At 36.9% G+C, this 17,197-nt stretch overlaps 1 protein-coding gene across 2 annotated transcripts in view; it reads right to left on the reverse strand.

Annotated features, from left to right (window-relative positions):
- Positions 1 to 1,995: 1,995 nt before the first annotated feature.
- dpr20 (defective proboscis extension response 20) overlaps positions 1,996 to 17,197 on the reverse strand; it is a 311,446-nt gene continuing 296,244 nt past the window's right edge. For both annotated transcript variants that reach the window (XM_067757671.1, XM_067757672.1), the window contains exons 7-8: positions 14,789 to 14,925; positions 1,996 to 3,664 (exon numbers count right to left, since the gene is read on the reverse strand). In XM_067757671.1, the coding sequence (XP_067613772.1) occupies positions 3,468 to 3,664; positions 14,789 to 14,925 (334 nt within the window). In that variant the 3' untranslated portion in view covers positions 1,996 to 3,467. The remainder of the gene's footprint in view (positions 3,665 to 14,788; positions 14,926 to 17,197) is intronic.

Consider the following 17,197-nt stretch of genomic DNA (forward strand, 5'->3'; position numbering starts at 1 on the left):
ATACATAATTTGAATTTTATATATATAGATAAGTCCTTTAGAAGAAGTCCGAAGAAACTAGTCCTTCAACAGGGTTAGACCATAACCTAACTACTCCTAGAGGCGTTGATTCCACATTTACAGCTGCTGTCAAAATCCTATAAATGGGCATACTGGAAAAAGAATGTATTGAAAAAGTACCTGTATTGAAAAGTTCCGTCAAATTTGGTTTCGAGACAAACCGGTTTTGGCATTGTACCATCATCAGTGTTCTTGAAAAGCGAGAACAAAAGTCGACACTGATAAGGGCATAATGCCGAAACCGGTTTGTCTCGAAACCAAATTTGACAAGCGATGACGGAAAATCGTTTCAATTTTCATCATTAAAATCAAAAAAAAAAAAAACAAAATAAGTTACCTGCAATGGCTTCTATAAAAAAAATTAATGTTTCCCTTCTATAGCCTATATATCCAGCAAAACAAAACGTAAAACAACTTCAACCTTTATCGAATTTTTATTAGATAAACAAATATTTAGGGAAACTGTCAACATTTTAGTACTGTAATAAATTGTAAGTGAAATGATGACAATACTTTCATATATTGGTGGTTTTATTTTATATTTAAACTAGCAAATCCCGAATACGTTGTTCTGCTGTAGCTTTGGTCTAACTGCATAACTTTTAAGCAATTTCTAGCTCTTACACTCTGCCTTCCCTTTCCCTCTGTTTCCTTATCTTTTTATCCACTCTTTCCTCTGCCTTTTTCTGCATCTTTTTCTTACTCTCCGCTTATTCCACACTTCTTTCCGCCCCAAATATACATACCTCTCTATCTTCGACTAACTCTATCTCTCTCTTTTTCCCCGTTTTCTTTTATCTCTAGTTCTTCTTACTCTTCTCCATGCCTTGTTGCCAGTCCCAGCTTTATTTCCTGCAAAAAATAATTATGTAACAAGGGGCTACCAATATACGAAAATTTCAGGCAAATCAAACCATGAATATAATTTGTTTGAACTGATCGGTCCCTGGCCTCCTTCCCGAAAAAAGTGTCGTGAATTCTTATCTAGGCAAAGAGCTACCTATATACAAATTTCAGACAACTGGAATCTTGAAAGAAATTTGTTCGAAAAGATCGGTGCCTGGTCCACTTCCTGGAAAGAAACTTTACTGGACGCTATCCTATCTTTCAAGCTGGATGAAACTGCACATGGTATCGATAAAACTGCAATTTATAATCATAGATTATATTAGCCCGTCCATGACAAACCGATAAATCGATGATAACAGAGGATGACAAACCTATAACTTGACAATAAAAACACGTTATCGATGGTAAGCCGAAAATAAAACAATAGCTTGTCGGTATCGATTGCTATTTATAAGATTCCGATGCAGCGTTTTTCACACTCAAACTTCTTTGATTCTGATAAAGTTATCTCAGTTTTGGTTTAACTTTAACTCCTTGGCGCCTTTTTTTTTATCTCAAAAACATTTGTTTTCCAGACTCATGTTTGCGCATCGAACTGCACGAGTACTTGATACTTACACCTTTTTCAAACGGTTTTACTTAGCTTTACTCTGTGTAGCGAGCGTAGTTTACGAATTATGTAATTGAAATTTAACTTACTTCCCCATAAGCTACAAGCTAGGTGCCACAAGCATCGATATATTCAAAAAACTCTTATTTGTGGTCCGATTTTGCTCATATTTGGAAGAAATATTACATACAGTCCGGTAGAAGTGAAATCAAAATACTTTTGGAGTTCGAGTAAGGACAAGCATACGTGGCGCCGAGTTCAGTAAAGTCTTTGGAAGGATTATGCAGTGAGGAGTTAGATTGTACCAAATTGTCAGGAAATTGGCCTTGTAATATTGAGCCACTAAATGAACTAAATGGAATGAAAAATAATAATTAAATAAAACTTACTTGAAAATAAAACAATTTAAACAATTTTTTTTGATAAAAATTTTTTATTGAAAAGGATACTTACCTTAAATAATATCGAGCCGGACGCGTGCGCATCTTGCGCACCAAATATAAAAGTCTCATATCAAATATTAACAGAAATCAGCTGCTTACATGCGCTTGCGCTGCCATCTGGCGTATGTTAGCAACTGTCGGTAATGCAGTTTTATTTCTAATCAAATATTCACAATAGTGCCATAGTACAAATATATTTCTTTGTGTGCTCACAATCGTTTATTTTTAACAAATTATTTTAATAAAATATAGCTAAACAAAAGCACTACGACCAAAATTGCCCAAAGCTCGCTAATAGCCCGAATCTCCATCTTTACAACCAAAACTTTATTTATAGATTTTGATTCCAAATAAGAGCGAAAAAGGGAGCCGTACATAAAAACAGCAATTAGAAATAATATATATGATGATATACTAAAAGCTAGATAATTAGGTAGGTTCTAGATGCTAGTCTTCACACTCCATATCAATCTAGGGCGTTTATCAGCAAAATAAATAAAAGCGTTCTAAAAACGTGAGGCGTAGCATAGCCTGACTAAGGTTCAGTTGGTCTTACTTATACATATTTGGATATATCATTTGTAAAGATATGAGCGGTTGACTTTCAATAGAAATTTGACGCGACCTACGCCTTTATTTATTTGCCGGATCAACGCCCTAGATTGATATGGAGTATGAAGACTAGTCTCTAGAACCTATCTAATTATTGTCTAGTTTGTTGTATTATATTACTTAATGTAAGTATTCTTTTCCATAAAACCGTTTAACTAAAATTTTTTTAAAATTACTTTATTTATGCTGATAGTTCGCGCTTATATGGCCAAACAAAAGTTTCTCTATAATCTCGATTTGACATAGAATGGCTCATTGAATATGCAAGTTAAGACGAGCTCAGACTTTTTGAATAGAGCAACTCATTAAAGCTCGCAAATACCTCACAAAGCTCGTTAAGCATGTAAACCTCGCAAATAAATGGTTGGCATAGTTACGGAGCATCTGTATATTTTAGTAAATTGCCTTATTATTTCTTGTTTTTCTTGCTTTTAATTTAAATTTTATATTTAATATATGTCGCATATTTGTATATGTAGCTTATACTTACGTACGTGTAGTTGTTGGTATGTAAAAAATGGGATTTACTTATATTAATTGTTGAGTACTTAAATATAGATGTATATGTAACTATGTATGTATGTGTATAATAACAAATTAATAAAAAAAAATTTTATCTAATGAACAATTATTTAACATTTCCTTTTTTTTCCATTAATAATTTCGTAATAAATTCAACAAATTTTTTTCAACTTCATTTTTTACTGCCTCTACTTAAACTAATCGCCTCAATTAATACACTTATTTATACTTACTTTAAAAATTATAAATTATGAAAAAAAATCCAACTATAACGACGTTTTGCTCTTTTCACCAACTTCATCTTGTCCGCTAACAGTTGGCACTTCCGCGTAATCTTCATTTGCCTTCACCTGTGGCTAATTGAGTAACTTTTACCTGTGCACGCGTATGTGTAGTGGAGCTGGCGTTTGATGATGGTGTTGATGTGCTGCGCTGGTGTGATGTTGCATTAAAAGCAGCAACAACAACAGCCAACTGATTAACGCGCCATGAATGACCAAGAGATGATGGCATGCGCTGGTCTGTATAGTTCCCGCAGCACCATGATGCAATTCAGCGAAACTTTCGCCTATGCTCACATTGAATATTTGAATGCAGTGCAGTTTGCGTAGAAGCAGGGGAGGCGCGACGAAGCGCATGGTTGGTTATCCGGTTGTCGTTAGAACAGCGGGTGCATGCGATTTGTAGATTGCGTCGTGCAGAGCAGCATTTTGAGAGAAAGGAAGAAGAAGACAAAAAAAAAAAAAAACAAAATGTGTTAATTAAATTATGAAAATATATGCACTAACATATATACATGCATAAATAGTTGTTTCACTAACTATTTGCTACGAATACATTTCTGTGTATGTGTGTATGTACGTGTAGTGTGCAGCAGATTGATTAAATGAAATGCTGCAGCATTCTGTTTGAAAAAACGAAGAGAACAAAAACGTTGCAAAGTAAATCTTGATTATAATTTTAATAAACTTAATGAAATGCAATGATTAGATTACGAGTAGCTGCTACTTGCAAAATGGTAGACGTTTTAATTGGCAAATGAGCCAAACCCTTTCTGTGCTTTATGCCGACTGTGAATATCTGAGAATTCAATGAATATTTAAGAGCCTCAAAAAGAGATCCTTGACAGCGCGCAAATACTTTACATTGTGAACGAAATTCTAATGAATTTTTTAAAAACAAAACGGAAGCGAGCAGCATTGTGGTTGCATATACAATAGGCCGGGTCGAATTGTGGGGAGGCAAAAAAAATCGCCCATTGCCCTGTGAAAATCACATTCTAGGGATCAAAATAAGAAACTTTGCCGAAGGAACCATACTTCTAAAATGAATTCTGATGTCCCCCAATTTGGGTCGAACTTTTGGGTGGGGCAAATGTTGAAAAATCCCACTTTGACCCATTTAGAGTGCTCCAATCGAGTCCAAATGTATGACCGACCCCCACTAAATTTGGAGGCCCGACCCACCGATGCCAGTGGCACACCCCCTGGAACCACCCTGGGGGTTCACTATACAAACATTTCAAAAAATCGCCGGTTTTGCACTTTACATGAAAAAATCAGCACAAACAACACATTTTATTTTACGTATAAACAAATAAAAAAATTTGCAATAAAATAACGGCTTCTGAAGTAAGAACTTTATTCTCAATATTGCCTTTCTTTGTGAAACATGTGAAAAGAAGGATGCTACCGAGAATCTTGTCCTACGTATGGGCGATATTAGAAACGAACGTAAGGGGAGGAAAATGCGGTAAAAACGAGAAAATGCGATTTCTTTCCTAAATTAAGCAACAATTTTCTTCTTATTGTTGTTGAAGCGTTAAGGACACTCCACGAAAGTGCTGGGAAGTATTATCGATCTTGATGGTCCTTTGCCGGATGCAGATTCGGTACGTTCCGGCTACAAGCACCTTTAATGTACCAGCCCGACTATATCGGGAACGATTTGATATGACCATATGACACCTTCTAGGCCACCCCGCCCTTCCATACCCTAGACCCATGAGGAACTGGGGGTCGACAGAGCTTCGGCTGTTAAAGAAACAAGATTCGCCATGGCTAGGTGAAGTTGATAATTGGGTTGGAGAAGCCATATATTGCGCTGGAAATCCCTTGAAAGGGTTGACATTCTCCATCATACCAGTTGATCTTATGTGATTCTCACTGGGCAAACTGGTCGGTAAATTAGGACCTTATTGAGAATAAATATGTCAATAGAGCTGTTATTGTCCTAGCCCCGAGTTGTGTAATCTGGACCGATTTTTCACCAGCCCGACTGCAGAGATAAGAATTTTTTCATCTTTCGCACTTTCGGGTCTTTATATCTTAGCCAGCTCTTTCAACGGGCATGCATTTCCGTGGGCATATTCTGAGTCGCTTTATCCATCGGAGTTATAGTGTTCATGATCAATAGTATTACCAAAATTTATTTGACGACCAAGCGCTAAAGGCCAATTGATCAACCACCAGGATACAATTACTTTCTCAAACTGTCATATATTAGACGTTTTCTTTGACCTGGCGTAATTCCTGCTCGAGATTTGATATCGCTGTCGTGCCTTTTAATTGAAACTAAAAGCTCACTAGAGCAGGACACAAATACAAAATGAAGTCTTATTTATAAGTATATGACGAAAGCGACGAAGCCCTGCTTCATTATATTGGTACACCCATCATGAGCTTCGAGTCTTCTCTCCTTAGAGATATTAGATAACTTGGTAAGGCTTGCACATGAGATATCTTTCTTTTTGGAATCATATTTGCCTACCCGTTAAAGATTATTCTGAGTGAACTCGTGTGAGCGCCAGCTGTTTCTAGCTGTGATAGGGAGGACTAGACTGAGGTTAAAACCAAATGAACACCATTTCATTATGTGCAGTGAGATTTCCAGACGTCTGGTGGTTATAAATGCAATGAAGTGTCAAAATTTCTTATAAATTTCCTACACTGAGTTAAACAGTCTTGATCCTGGTATCACACAGCCCGTCATCAATTAAGGCTTTGGCTGATTTTTAACTACGGATAATAGCAACTGGTCCAGTCTTAAGGTGAAGAAATGCATTTATCGTTACTTCACAAAGGTCAGGTACGAGGCTCGTGCTAAATTTTAAGAATTACACCTTTACTAAATGGAGAAATTCAGTTTCGTTTGCAGAACAGGTTCACCGTGCATCAAACGGATGACCTAAAGCCTGAAGGCTCGCATCTTAGTGCTTACGATCCATCAACATACTCTACCTGCATTGTCGTCTTATGACACCTGCCTGTGGCAAAATGGAGAAGTAAAGCTCATATATAATATACTTTTCAACTGGGACATTTTGCTAATCCGAACCCAGCAGACTTTTGTGGTTGATAAAAATAAGGACAACAATTTTGAAATTTTTCTCTGCCATACGAGTTTTGATGATATCGCGTCTTCTTCAGAGATTTTTGTTTTATTAAATTAGGAATGAATGATCATCTTTGTTGGAAACAGAGAGCTCTTAGCAATGTTTTTCATATTATAGCCAGCTCTCCTCATTTGAGTGGAGTGATGAGTGGAGTAAGGAACAAAGAAATAGCAATAACAGTTTCACAAACACACTGTTAATATAAATACAAATATGTATTTAGAATTGGAAAATGTGGATTAATATTTCACCACATCATCCTTCAGAGAACTGCATGGGTTCTCATTACCTACTAAAATTCGGTTGCCCCCCATAATTTAAAGTTTAAATTGCTCACACACTCCTACATATTTTTTTTGTTTTTGTTTTTTTTTTTTGAGTTTAGCCGATATGGATTGCTGAGAAGAATTTGACCCACGATAACGCACTCTTTGAGAATATTTTTCGAAAACGCTTTATTTCAGAATTTGTTTTAAAAATCCCATATCTGTGAGTTCGTTTGAAGAAAGCTCAATCTCTATCTCACGTCAAAATGTGTTAAGCTTATGCTCAGATATGAGGTTTTTGAATAAATTTATAAAGTTCGTTCGTTATTGAGTTCTTTTAAAAATTATTTTGAACTTACTTGAACTACTTGCAGGCCGGCGAATTGTCTTTTCAACTTGAAGTTGGCTTCTTATAAGGGATTAGACTTGTGCATTTTTGACAAATTTTAAAGCTAAGTCTGAGTTAAAATGATAACGTGCCGTTCTGAAAGTGGGTCTAAGTTTTGACTATATTTTTTCTTGAACTCAAAAATCGTGCTTTTCAAATTATAACGATACTACTGCATTAAATGAGCGACATAAGTAAGTACCGAGTTTTGTTTTAATCGGTTACTTTTTCGTAACCGGGTTTCTTTTAAAGAACCGGGTACTTTTTCATACCCTGTTTAAAACCGTATACTTTCTTAGAACCTGGTACTTTCTTGAACCGACAATTTTTTGTAACTGGGTCCGTTTTCAGAGCCTGGCACTTTTTGGACCTGGGTAGTTTTCTTGATTTTAGCACTATTTTAAGCCTACAAATTTTTTTTGGGATTGGCTAATTTTTTGTACCGAGTATGTTTTCAGAGCCTGGCACTTTTTAGAACTTTTTTTTTTTTTTTTGGAACCTAGTACTTTTTAAATCCACAGCTTTTAAAGAACTTTTTTCATGACTTATCTTGTTTTGTTGATTTTCCGACAGGGTTGATAAATGATGTATATTGGAACGATTTTCCGTCATCCCTTGTCAAATTTGGTTTTGAGACAAACCTGTTTCGGCGTTGTGCCATCATCAGTGTCGATTTTCGTTCTCTGAACGGAAAATCGTTCCAATATACATCAACTTTCATAGCCGGCTACATTAAAGAACCATATACTTTTTTAGAACCGGATCCTTTTTAGATACTTTTTTGAACCGAACAGTTATTGCAAGCAATTATTTGCTTGAACCGGTACTCTTATAGAACCGGGACCCTTTTTAAAACCAGGTAAATTTGTGAACCGACTCTTTTTAAGCACGAAGTCCTTTTTAAAACCATATACTTATTTAGAACCGGGAACTTTTTTGAGCCGGGTATTTTTTTAAACCGGCTACTTTTAAAGAGTTAGGTAAGCCACTCGGCCAAAGAACATCTTAAATTAGTGGGGTTACTAAAAGTAAGAAGCCCTAATTGCTCTTAGTAACATAGAAACAAAGTTATTAAAAGCATATTAACAAGAGGAAATTACCAATCAGCTTAATGATCTCGTTAATTTCTGCGTTTAAGTAGAATATTATTTAAATAAAAATAAAAACAAAGAACAAATCTTCTTTATTATTATTATTTTTTTGCCGGATTTTCGGTATCAATCACGCATACAAATTTAATTCCAATAAATCCACTATATCAATAAAACATTTCCGTGCACAATTGAGAGAATGATAATAATCATTATCAGCATCATGAATATAACAAATTGTATTTAATTGTAATAAAAGCCAACAAAAACTGTCCTACATCCCGCCCACCCACAGAGGCTTCCGATTAGCAACGGAACGCACGCAAACAAACAACTCAATGAGCACAGCGGATTTATATATTCGTATTGACAGAAGCATTCAAGCAGATAAACAACGATAGGCCAATGGGGAGGCAAAGAGAAGCGAGATGCGAACTAAATAAAAAGGAAGTGTAAAGCTTAATGAGCGACGTGTGCATATTTTCACATTTAATTAGTTTGTTAAATGCTTGTGACGTTAACTGAATTTGCGATTTTGTACACAACTGATTGCACACAATCTGCCGGAGGCGGGTGGAAGAGTCAAAGGAGGAAAGGAAGAAGAAAACAAAAACAGAAAAGGAAAACATTCACAAACATATACATTAGCTACTGTGACTACAGCGAAAAGGTAGAGAAAAAAATTTACTTATGTGGTTGACTTTAAAAAAAATCTCTTTTTTTTTGCTATTCACAATTGCACTGCTTAGAGACGCCGACAAGTTTGTCTTCCTGCTGCGCTTGAATGCTCAACAAAAAGGCAGGAAAACACAAACAGGTGGAATATCCTTGTTGAGCTCATTTGGTTAGTGAGCATATGCTTTATATGTATATACATTCATATATGCACAAGTAAGTGTGAACTCGCACAAACAAACGTACATATTCATATGCGCTATGTATGCAAACAGCTGTGTGCCTATAAATAGAGACACGCTGGTGCTCACCATTTAAAATAAATTTATATATCTTGTAAAATTAAGTTGCCAAATTCCGCTTTAATAAAATTAATTTGCACAGAAAGCATAGAACGTAAACGGTTTTGTGAATTTTAATAAAAATTGTTAATTTTTCAAAATCTGATGTCTTGTGGTTAATGAAATTGGATTTTTTTTTAAAGATTCCATGATTGTAACTCAAATGTGAAATATTTACTGCATAAAAAAAGTAGTTGGCTCCCTAATATTGCCCAAAATAGTTTAAACAAATAGGACATTTTATCAGCGGTTTTCTGTGGGTTCGCTGTGAACCAAACGTTAAAATATTCGTTCAGCGTGATCATTCAGCCACATCACATACATACGTTCATATCGATTTGGATAAGTGAAAAAAGACAGCTGGAGATAAAGTCTTATATGTTTACTAAATCCTAATGATATTGATTATGATTTCGTACGCAACGCAGATGATGTGCCACTTAGGTAGGCACAGTGATATTTTTTTCTGTATTTTTTAAGACTTACTTACATAATTGGCGCTTAAATGTTTAAATGGTTGTGACCGTCCAATACGGCACGCCAGCCGCTCCCTCTCTCTGCCAATCGGCGCCAATTGGTCACATCAAGGAAGTTTAAATCGTTTTCCACCTCCCTCCTTCCAGAGGAGTGGGGGCCACCCTCTACCTCAGCTTCCATTGGCAGGTTCCGAAAGAAACACTTTCTTGTCCGAAGCGTCATCTTTCATTTGCATAACATGACGTAGCCAGCGCAGCCGCTGCGTTTTAATTTGCTGCACTATGTTGATGTCTGCGTAGAGCTGGTACAGCTCATCGTTAAATCTTTTTCGGTACTCGCCATCGTCAAGGCGTAGAGGTCCATACATCTTTCGAAGAACTTTTCTCTCAAACATCCCCAGAGTCGCATCATCTGATGTTGTCATGGTCCATGCACCATATAGCAGGACGGTACGATAAGTGACTTGTATAGTATGATTTTCGTTTGCCGAGAGAGGACCTAGTCCAAAGTTGCATTTATTGGCAAGAGTGATTCTTCTGGATTTTAGAGCTGATGTTGTTGCTAGTGTTGATGCTGGTTCCTATATAAACGAAGTCTTTTACTATTTCGAAATTATGGCTGCCAACAGTAGCGTGGTTGCCAAAGCGCATATGTGCTGACTCTTGGCTGGATGACAGCAGGTACTTCGTTTTGTCCTCATTCACCATCAACCGCATCTCTACCACTTCTTTTTCCACTTTGGGGTAAGCAGAACTACCGCCGCGGATGTTCAGGCCAATGATATCAATGTCATCAGCATACGCCAGTAATTGCACGCTTTTGTGAAATATTGTTCCAGGGCGGCTAAGTTCTGCTAGAATAATTTTCTCCAGCATCAAATTAAAGAAATCGCACGATAGGGGTTACCCTGTCTCAAACCTTGTTTAGTTTCGAAAGGCTTGGAGAGGTCCTTCCCAATTCTGACTGAGCTGATTGGGTTGCTCAACGTCATTTTGCACAGCCGTATAAGTTTTGTGGGGAAACCAAACTCAGACATAGCGGCACATAGGCATATAAGTGGCTTTAAAATCGACGAAGAGGTGATGTGTGTCGTTTCTTTTTTCGCGGGGTTTTCCAAGATTTGGCGCATTGTGAAAATCTGTTCGATGGTAGATTTACCAGGTCTGAAGCCGCACTGATAAGATCCAATCAGCCAATCCACGGTGGGCTGTAATCTTTCGCACAATTGACTTGACAGGACCTTAAATTCGATATTAAGAAGGCTGATTCCACGATAGTTGTATCCCCTTTCTAGGGACTGGGCAAAGTACACTTAGATTCCAACCGTCGAGCATGCACTTGTCCGCCCATATTTTGTGAAGAAGCTGATGCATGTGTCTTACCCACTCCTCGCCGCCGTGTTTGAATAGCTCCGCAGGCAATCCATCAGCACCCGCAGCATTGCGGTTTTTCAATCTAGTTATTGCTATTCTGAATTCGTCATAATCGTGTGGGGGAACATTTGCTCCCTCATCATCGATTGCTGGATCGGGTTCGTCATCCCTGTGCGGTAAATCGCTGTCTCCAATTAGCAGAGCAGAGAAGTGTTCCCTCCATAATCTAAGTACTTTCTAAACATCAGCTACAAGGTCGCCGTTTTTGTTCTTACAGGAGTTTGCCCCGATCTTAAAACCTTCCGTCTGTCTCCGAATTTTTTGGCAAAATTTTCGGGCGTTATTATAGACGCGTGTTTTTTAAGACGCTGCGACGAAATCACTACTACACGATTATTGCTTTAAGCTTAATTATTAAGCACCAGCAATGTCGTCCTGAGCGTGTTTATTTGTTGGACAAACTACTATTTCAGTTGTGGGTTGGCGCTTAGGGTGGCAACTTTATAGCTTGGTCCTTTCTGGTCACCAATATAAGTGCTGATACAAATACAATCATTCAACCGGGCTAACATTTCTACTGAATTTGCACCAACCTGATCATCTAAACAAACAGCAACATTATGCAGCCTCACCTCCCGGAAAAATTTGGCCCATTTCCTTTAGTATTTCTTAAGCGATTCGACACTTAGAACACAGGAGAAGAGATAAAACTTCGCAGGTATTCATGCGAAACTCTGGCTCAACTTTTCTATAAACATTGCAACACATTAGGCTCTTACTTATCGAGAGTTACAGCCGACATATGTGAGTAATGCTCTTCTTGCGATATCTTCCCATATCATACTAACACTCTTTTAATTTCCGATATGGAATCATTGACTCTGAAGGCGTTACTCAAACATCCAGTTTCCTTAAACTTCTGTTAAAGAATTTCGATGACAGTTCGTCGCTCCAATTTGATGGGACGAATCACTGCCAGCTTTCACCAGAGAATATTCAACTGAAGTTTACTGGTTTTAATTTTCCATACTCAAACTTTGGCACCGTTTAAGTCCACCTTCTGCTGTCAACCCGCCAGCCATCTACTATCCAAAATCGACTATTAACCTCCAATTATATACTATCAATTGGCTCATCATATATCCGTTCCTAACTTTTTTAGTTAGTAGTAGCTTTGTCATCATTCAACCAATAACTCTTTCACCGATGACTAACCTACCATCCACCATTCACGGCTTCAACGTTCGTCAGTTCTACTGTTTTATATTCACTAGTAACTCATTGTCATTGTCGAATATCCATCTTTTCACTGTTCTATTGTCAACCATCCTTAGTTCACAATCAACCATTAATGGTTTGTAACCGCCAATACTATCGTTCTTCGATGGCCGACCATACACCGACTGGCCGACCATCTACCCTTTTTGGGGCCATCCACCCACTACTCTACCTTTATTCATTCGCCACTTTGATTCAGTGCAATCCATCGACCTTTTTTACATCAACCGAGTGATCATCAAAAGTTTGACCTCCGCCTAACAACCAGAAAACATTGAGCTAACGGTTCAATAGTCACCACAAAACCGCTTACAAGCTGCCCTTTCAGCAATTTCACCGGTTATTTAATCCTTCATCCATTTCACAACTAATTTTTGTACCATGCAAGCGTTCATCTTTCACCGGTAGCTTATAACGTTTTCTTTTCTGGGAAAAATGTTGCCCTGATGTTTCACTCCTATATTTTATCTTTTGAATAAGGTCACCTTTCGCTGTGCAGAATGGCTGAATTTGTAGGTAATGGATCCTCTTTACTGTTTCCAAGGGAACTATTTTTTGTGAAGAAAACATAAACTTACAAGAGAATAGACAAGAACCAACTGGGGGACACTATTTTCAGAAAAGAAAACGCCATTAGCCAAAGTCTCATAAAATCGGCGTTATCCGACCACATCTGCCCTTATCAGTACCTCAATACTTAGCTACCTACCGTTCCTGCCTAAACTTAACCCCACTAGACAGAATTCTGCATCACGGCTTCTTACGTTTGTATCACACTAAAGTAACATCATCTATTTTACATTTATTCATTAGTAAATGAAACAGAAAGTCTAGTTGGCTGAGGACTGGCAGCGTGATACTCCAGCTTCGCCCAAATACAACTCACAAGGTGATCGATGATTCAGGTATTTTGGATTGGTTAACGTTTCATTGTTGATTGGTGGGTAAGGCGATGGGAGTTACTATTTGAGATGGGTGACATAAGGTCAACGGCCGTAAACTAAATTAACCTTATGACCACTTCAAGTGGCCACAAATGCAATTGAAGTTATGATCATATGAAATGGTCACAACATCAAATTTAAGAAGGTTTTGACAGTGTAACCATTTTAAACTTGGCGTTGTGGCAATTTCATACGAATATAACATCAATGGAATTATTGGCCACTTGAAGTGGTCATAAGGTAAATCGACTTTATGGCCGTTGAACTTATGTCACCAATCATAAATATTTACAATATTGAAATTATGACCGTGCTGCTTTTCGAAAAGATTATAAAATCAACTTTTATTTTTTCAAATGGCCTAGGGTCAATAAGTTTGCTTCGCACTTCCGTGTACTAAAATGCTAACAACGAACGAATGAAAAGAGAAATCATTTTCTAAAAATTTTCGAACAAGGCGACCCTTTCCTATGTTTTGGTCACATTCTAGTGAAAAATCGGATAAAAAACTGGCTTAATAAGGTCCTTTCTGAGATAAGAAAAACCTCTTCATCTTGAAGTTTAGAAAAAATTTGGAATGAAAAAACGAGCTAAATTTTATTCCAAATTTTCGTCTGCGACGCGATATATTCCAGTGTAAATTCAGATTAAAACTGGGCCGTTTAGGACTCATTTGTCCTATTCAACTAAACGTGTAAACCACCTTTCGGAAGTTTTTTGTTTTTGTGCTGATCTTAAATTTCTTTATGTAAAAAAATAAAATGTAAGTTAAAAATAATGTAGTTATGACCTTTTTCCCGAAATGGTCATAAGGTCAAACGGAAATGTTTTAAACGGCCATAAACTCAAATTAAGAAAAGTAATGAAGTCAATAGACCTTTTGACCATGTGAAGTCGTTATGAGGCCAATTAATCTTACGGCCATTTGAAGTGATCATAACGTCAACTGATCTTTTGGCCGTTGACCTTATTGCACCAAATGAAATATTTAATATGAAATTTAGCCTCCTCTCTCTCTCTTACTGTAAGGGACTAACTTGAACTGAGTTTATTCAATTTCAGGACATTTATCGCTTCTGTCGAACTTTCGATCAGGAATAACTAAAACAACGACGGTGGTCAAATCAAATCTTCCTTCATCTAAATCTTCTATTAAATGTATTTTTTCTCCTTCTTCTGAGGTTAAATGCGGGAGCTGATAAGAAAACCTTTCTAAGTCTTCACAAAGTAGTCCTCATATTGTACTCTACAGCTGTTCACATATAATATACGGTAGATAGATATTTTTGTATGCCATAAGGCCACATTTCTAAGCGCCTTTAAATTTCTACGTGTGCATATATAAATATTGCAACTACAGTACGTGAATGCATTTTGACATGCTTGCCTATTTTTGTATATGTGTGTGTGTGTGTGTGTGTGTGTGTTTGTGTAGACTTAAGCTGAAAGCTAAAAAGCTACTTACCATTCAGTATATGTACAACTATGCTAAAATTTTGAAAATCACTAATTGCGCAAGTATAGTTGCCGGAGTCGGACTTGTTGATTTTCGCTATGGATAAAGTTGAATTTGCGCCATCGTCCATCAGCTCCGTTTTAACGCTGAAAAAAAAAAGAAAAAAATATATATATATGAAAAAGAAAACTCCACCTTAGCCTTTGTTGAAAGCGAACATTTGGTATGCAAATATTTGGGCAAAAGTAAAAATAATTTATTTATACGATATGGTTTATTTTTATACTCAGCGTGCTTTGCATACAGAGTATATTAACTTTGGTAACATAACGGTTGAATAGTAACGGCATAAATAATTTATTTGAAATGAAGTGTACAATTGAACCTCACGCTGGGTGTATAAAAATCGGGCACACACGAACCTAGGCACCCTTACTTGTTTTTGTTTTGTTTGTGTATGAAGTATTTTTCTAAATCAGCTCACTTTAAGAACGTGTTAGCTAAGCTTGTCCGAAATTCACGTTTATGCAAAGTGGCCCACTTAAATTTTAATGTTCATTTTAATGCACTCATGAGCTTGCGAGGAGGAGCAAAGAGTGAAAGTACCTCCGTTCACACATAGGTATGTACATTCCGACTGTGCAGAGGCTAAAGTTGTTAAAAATTTAAATTAGGGAAATATTACGGAGTAAGTGATTGTCGGTTACTGCGCATAAGAAGCATTTTGGATTTGTGCGCTACCCATTTATACACATATATACATATTTAGTAGCTAGAAGTGTAGAATTGCGAGGAATTACTACGAATATTTGTACTTGCAGGGAATATATGACATGAAAAAACGACCACATAGAAATTTGTTAAGATATCACTCACCCTAAGCAAGCAGATATAAAGAATAGTGTCAGCATAAGATCAAAAAATTATCTCAAAACTATACGAAGCTAGTTTAGGAAACAGTGTTACCCTGACATCATACAATTACAATCGCCAAAGAAAACACCAAAGGCGAACATTTTTATACTCAGCTGAGCAGAGCTCACAGAGTATATTAACTTTTTTCACATAACGGCAATCCGTAACGGCATAAAATAATCGGGATAGATTACGACTTCTATATATCAAAATGATCTGGGCGAAAAAAGAAATTCATTTAGCCATGTCCGTCCGTCCGTCCGTGCGCAAACAACATAACTTGAGTAAAATTTGAGGTATCTTGATGAAATTTGATATGTGGGTTCCTGGGCGCTCATCTAAGATCGCTATTTAAAATTAACGAAATCGGACAGCAACCACGCCCACTTTTTCGATATCGAAAATTTCGAAAAACAAAAAAGTGCGATAATTCATTACCAAAGACGAATAAAGCGATGAAACCTGGTAGGTGGGTTAACCTTATGACGCAGAATAGAAAATTAGTAAAATTTTGGACAATCGGCGTGGCACCGCCCACTTTTAAAATAAGGTAATTTAAAGGTTTTGTAAGCTGTAATTTGGCAGTCGGTGAAGCTATCATGATGAAATTTGGCAGAAACGTTACTTATATTACTGTTTGTGTGCTAAATAAAAATAGCAAAATCGGATGGCGAACACGCCCACTTTTAAAAAAAAAATTTTTTTTAATCAAATTTTAACAAAAACTTTGATATCCTTACAGTATATAAGTAAATTATGCCAACATTCAACCCCAGTAATGATATGGTGAAACAAAATGCAAAAATAAAAGAAAATTTCAAAATGGGCGTGGCTCCGACCTTTTTCATCTAATTCGTCTAGAATACTTTTAATGCCATAAGTCGAACAAAAATTTATCAATCCTCGTGAAATTTGGTAGGGGCACAGATTCTATGACGATAACTGTTTTATCTGAAAATGGGCGATATCGGTTGAAGCCACGCCCAGTTTTTATACACATTCGACCGCCTGTCCTTCCGCTCGCCCCTTAACACAATAACTTGAGCAAAAATCGACATATCTTTACTAAACTCAGTGCACGTACTTATCTGAACTCACTTTATCTTGGTATAAAAAATGGCCGAAATCGGACTATAACCACGCCCACTTTTTCGATATCGAAAATTACGAAAAATGACAAAAAATTGCCATAATTCTATATCAAATATGAAAAAAGAGATGATACATGGTAATTGGATTCGTTTATTGAAGCAACCCATAACTTTAGAAAAAAACTTTGTAAAATGGGTGTGACACCTACCATATTAAGTAGAAGATAATGAAAAAGTTATGCAGGACGAAATCAAAAGCCCTTGGAATCTTGGCAGAAATACTGTTCGTGGTGTTACATATATAACTAAATTAGCGGTACCCGACAGATGATGTTCTGGGTCACCCTGGTCCACATTTTGGTCGATATCTCGAAAACGCCTTCACATATACAACTAAGGGCCACTCCCTTTT

The sequence above is a fragment of the Eurosta solidaginis genome, chromosome 5 (assembly GCF_040869045.1).
Source record: "Eurosta solidaginis isolate ZX-2024a chromosome 5, ASM4086904v1, whole genome shotgun sequence".
NCBI classification, from domain to species: Eukaryota; Metazoa; Arthropoda; class Insecta; order Diptera; family Tephritidae; genus Eurosta; species Eurosta solidaginis.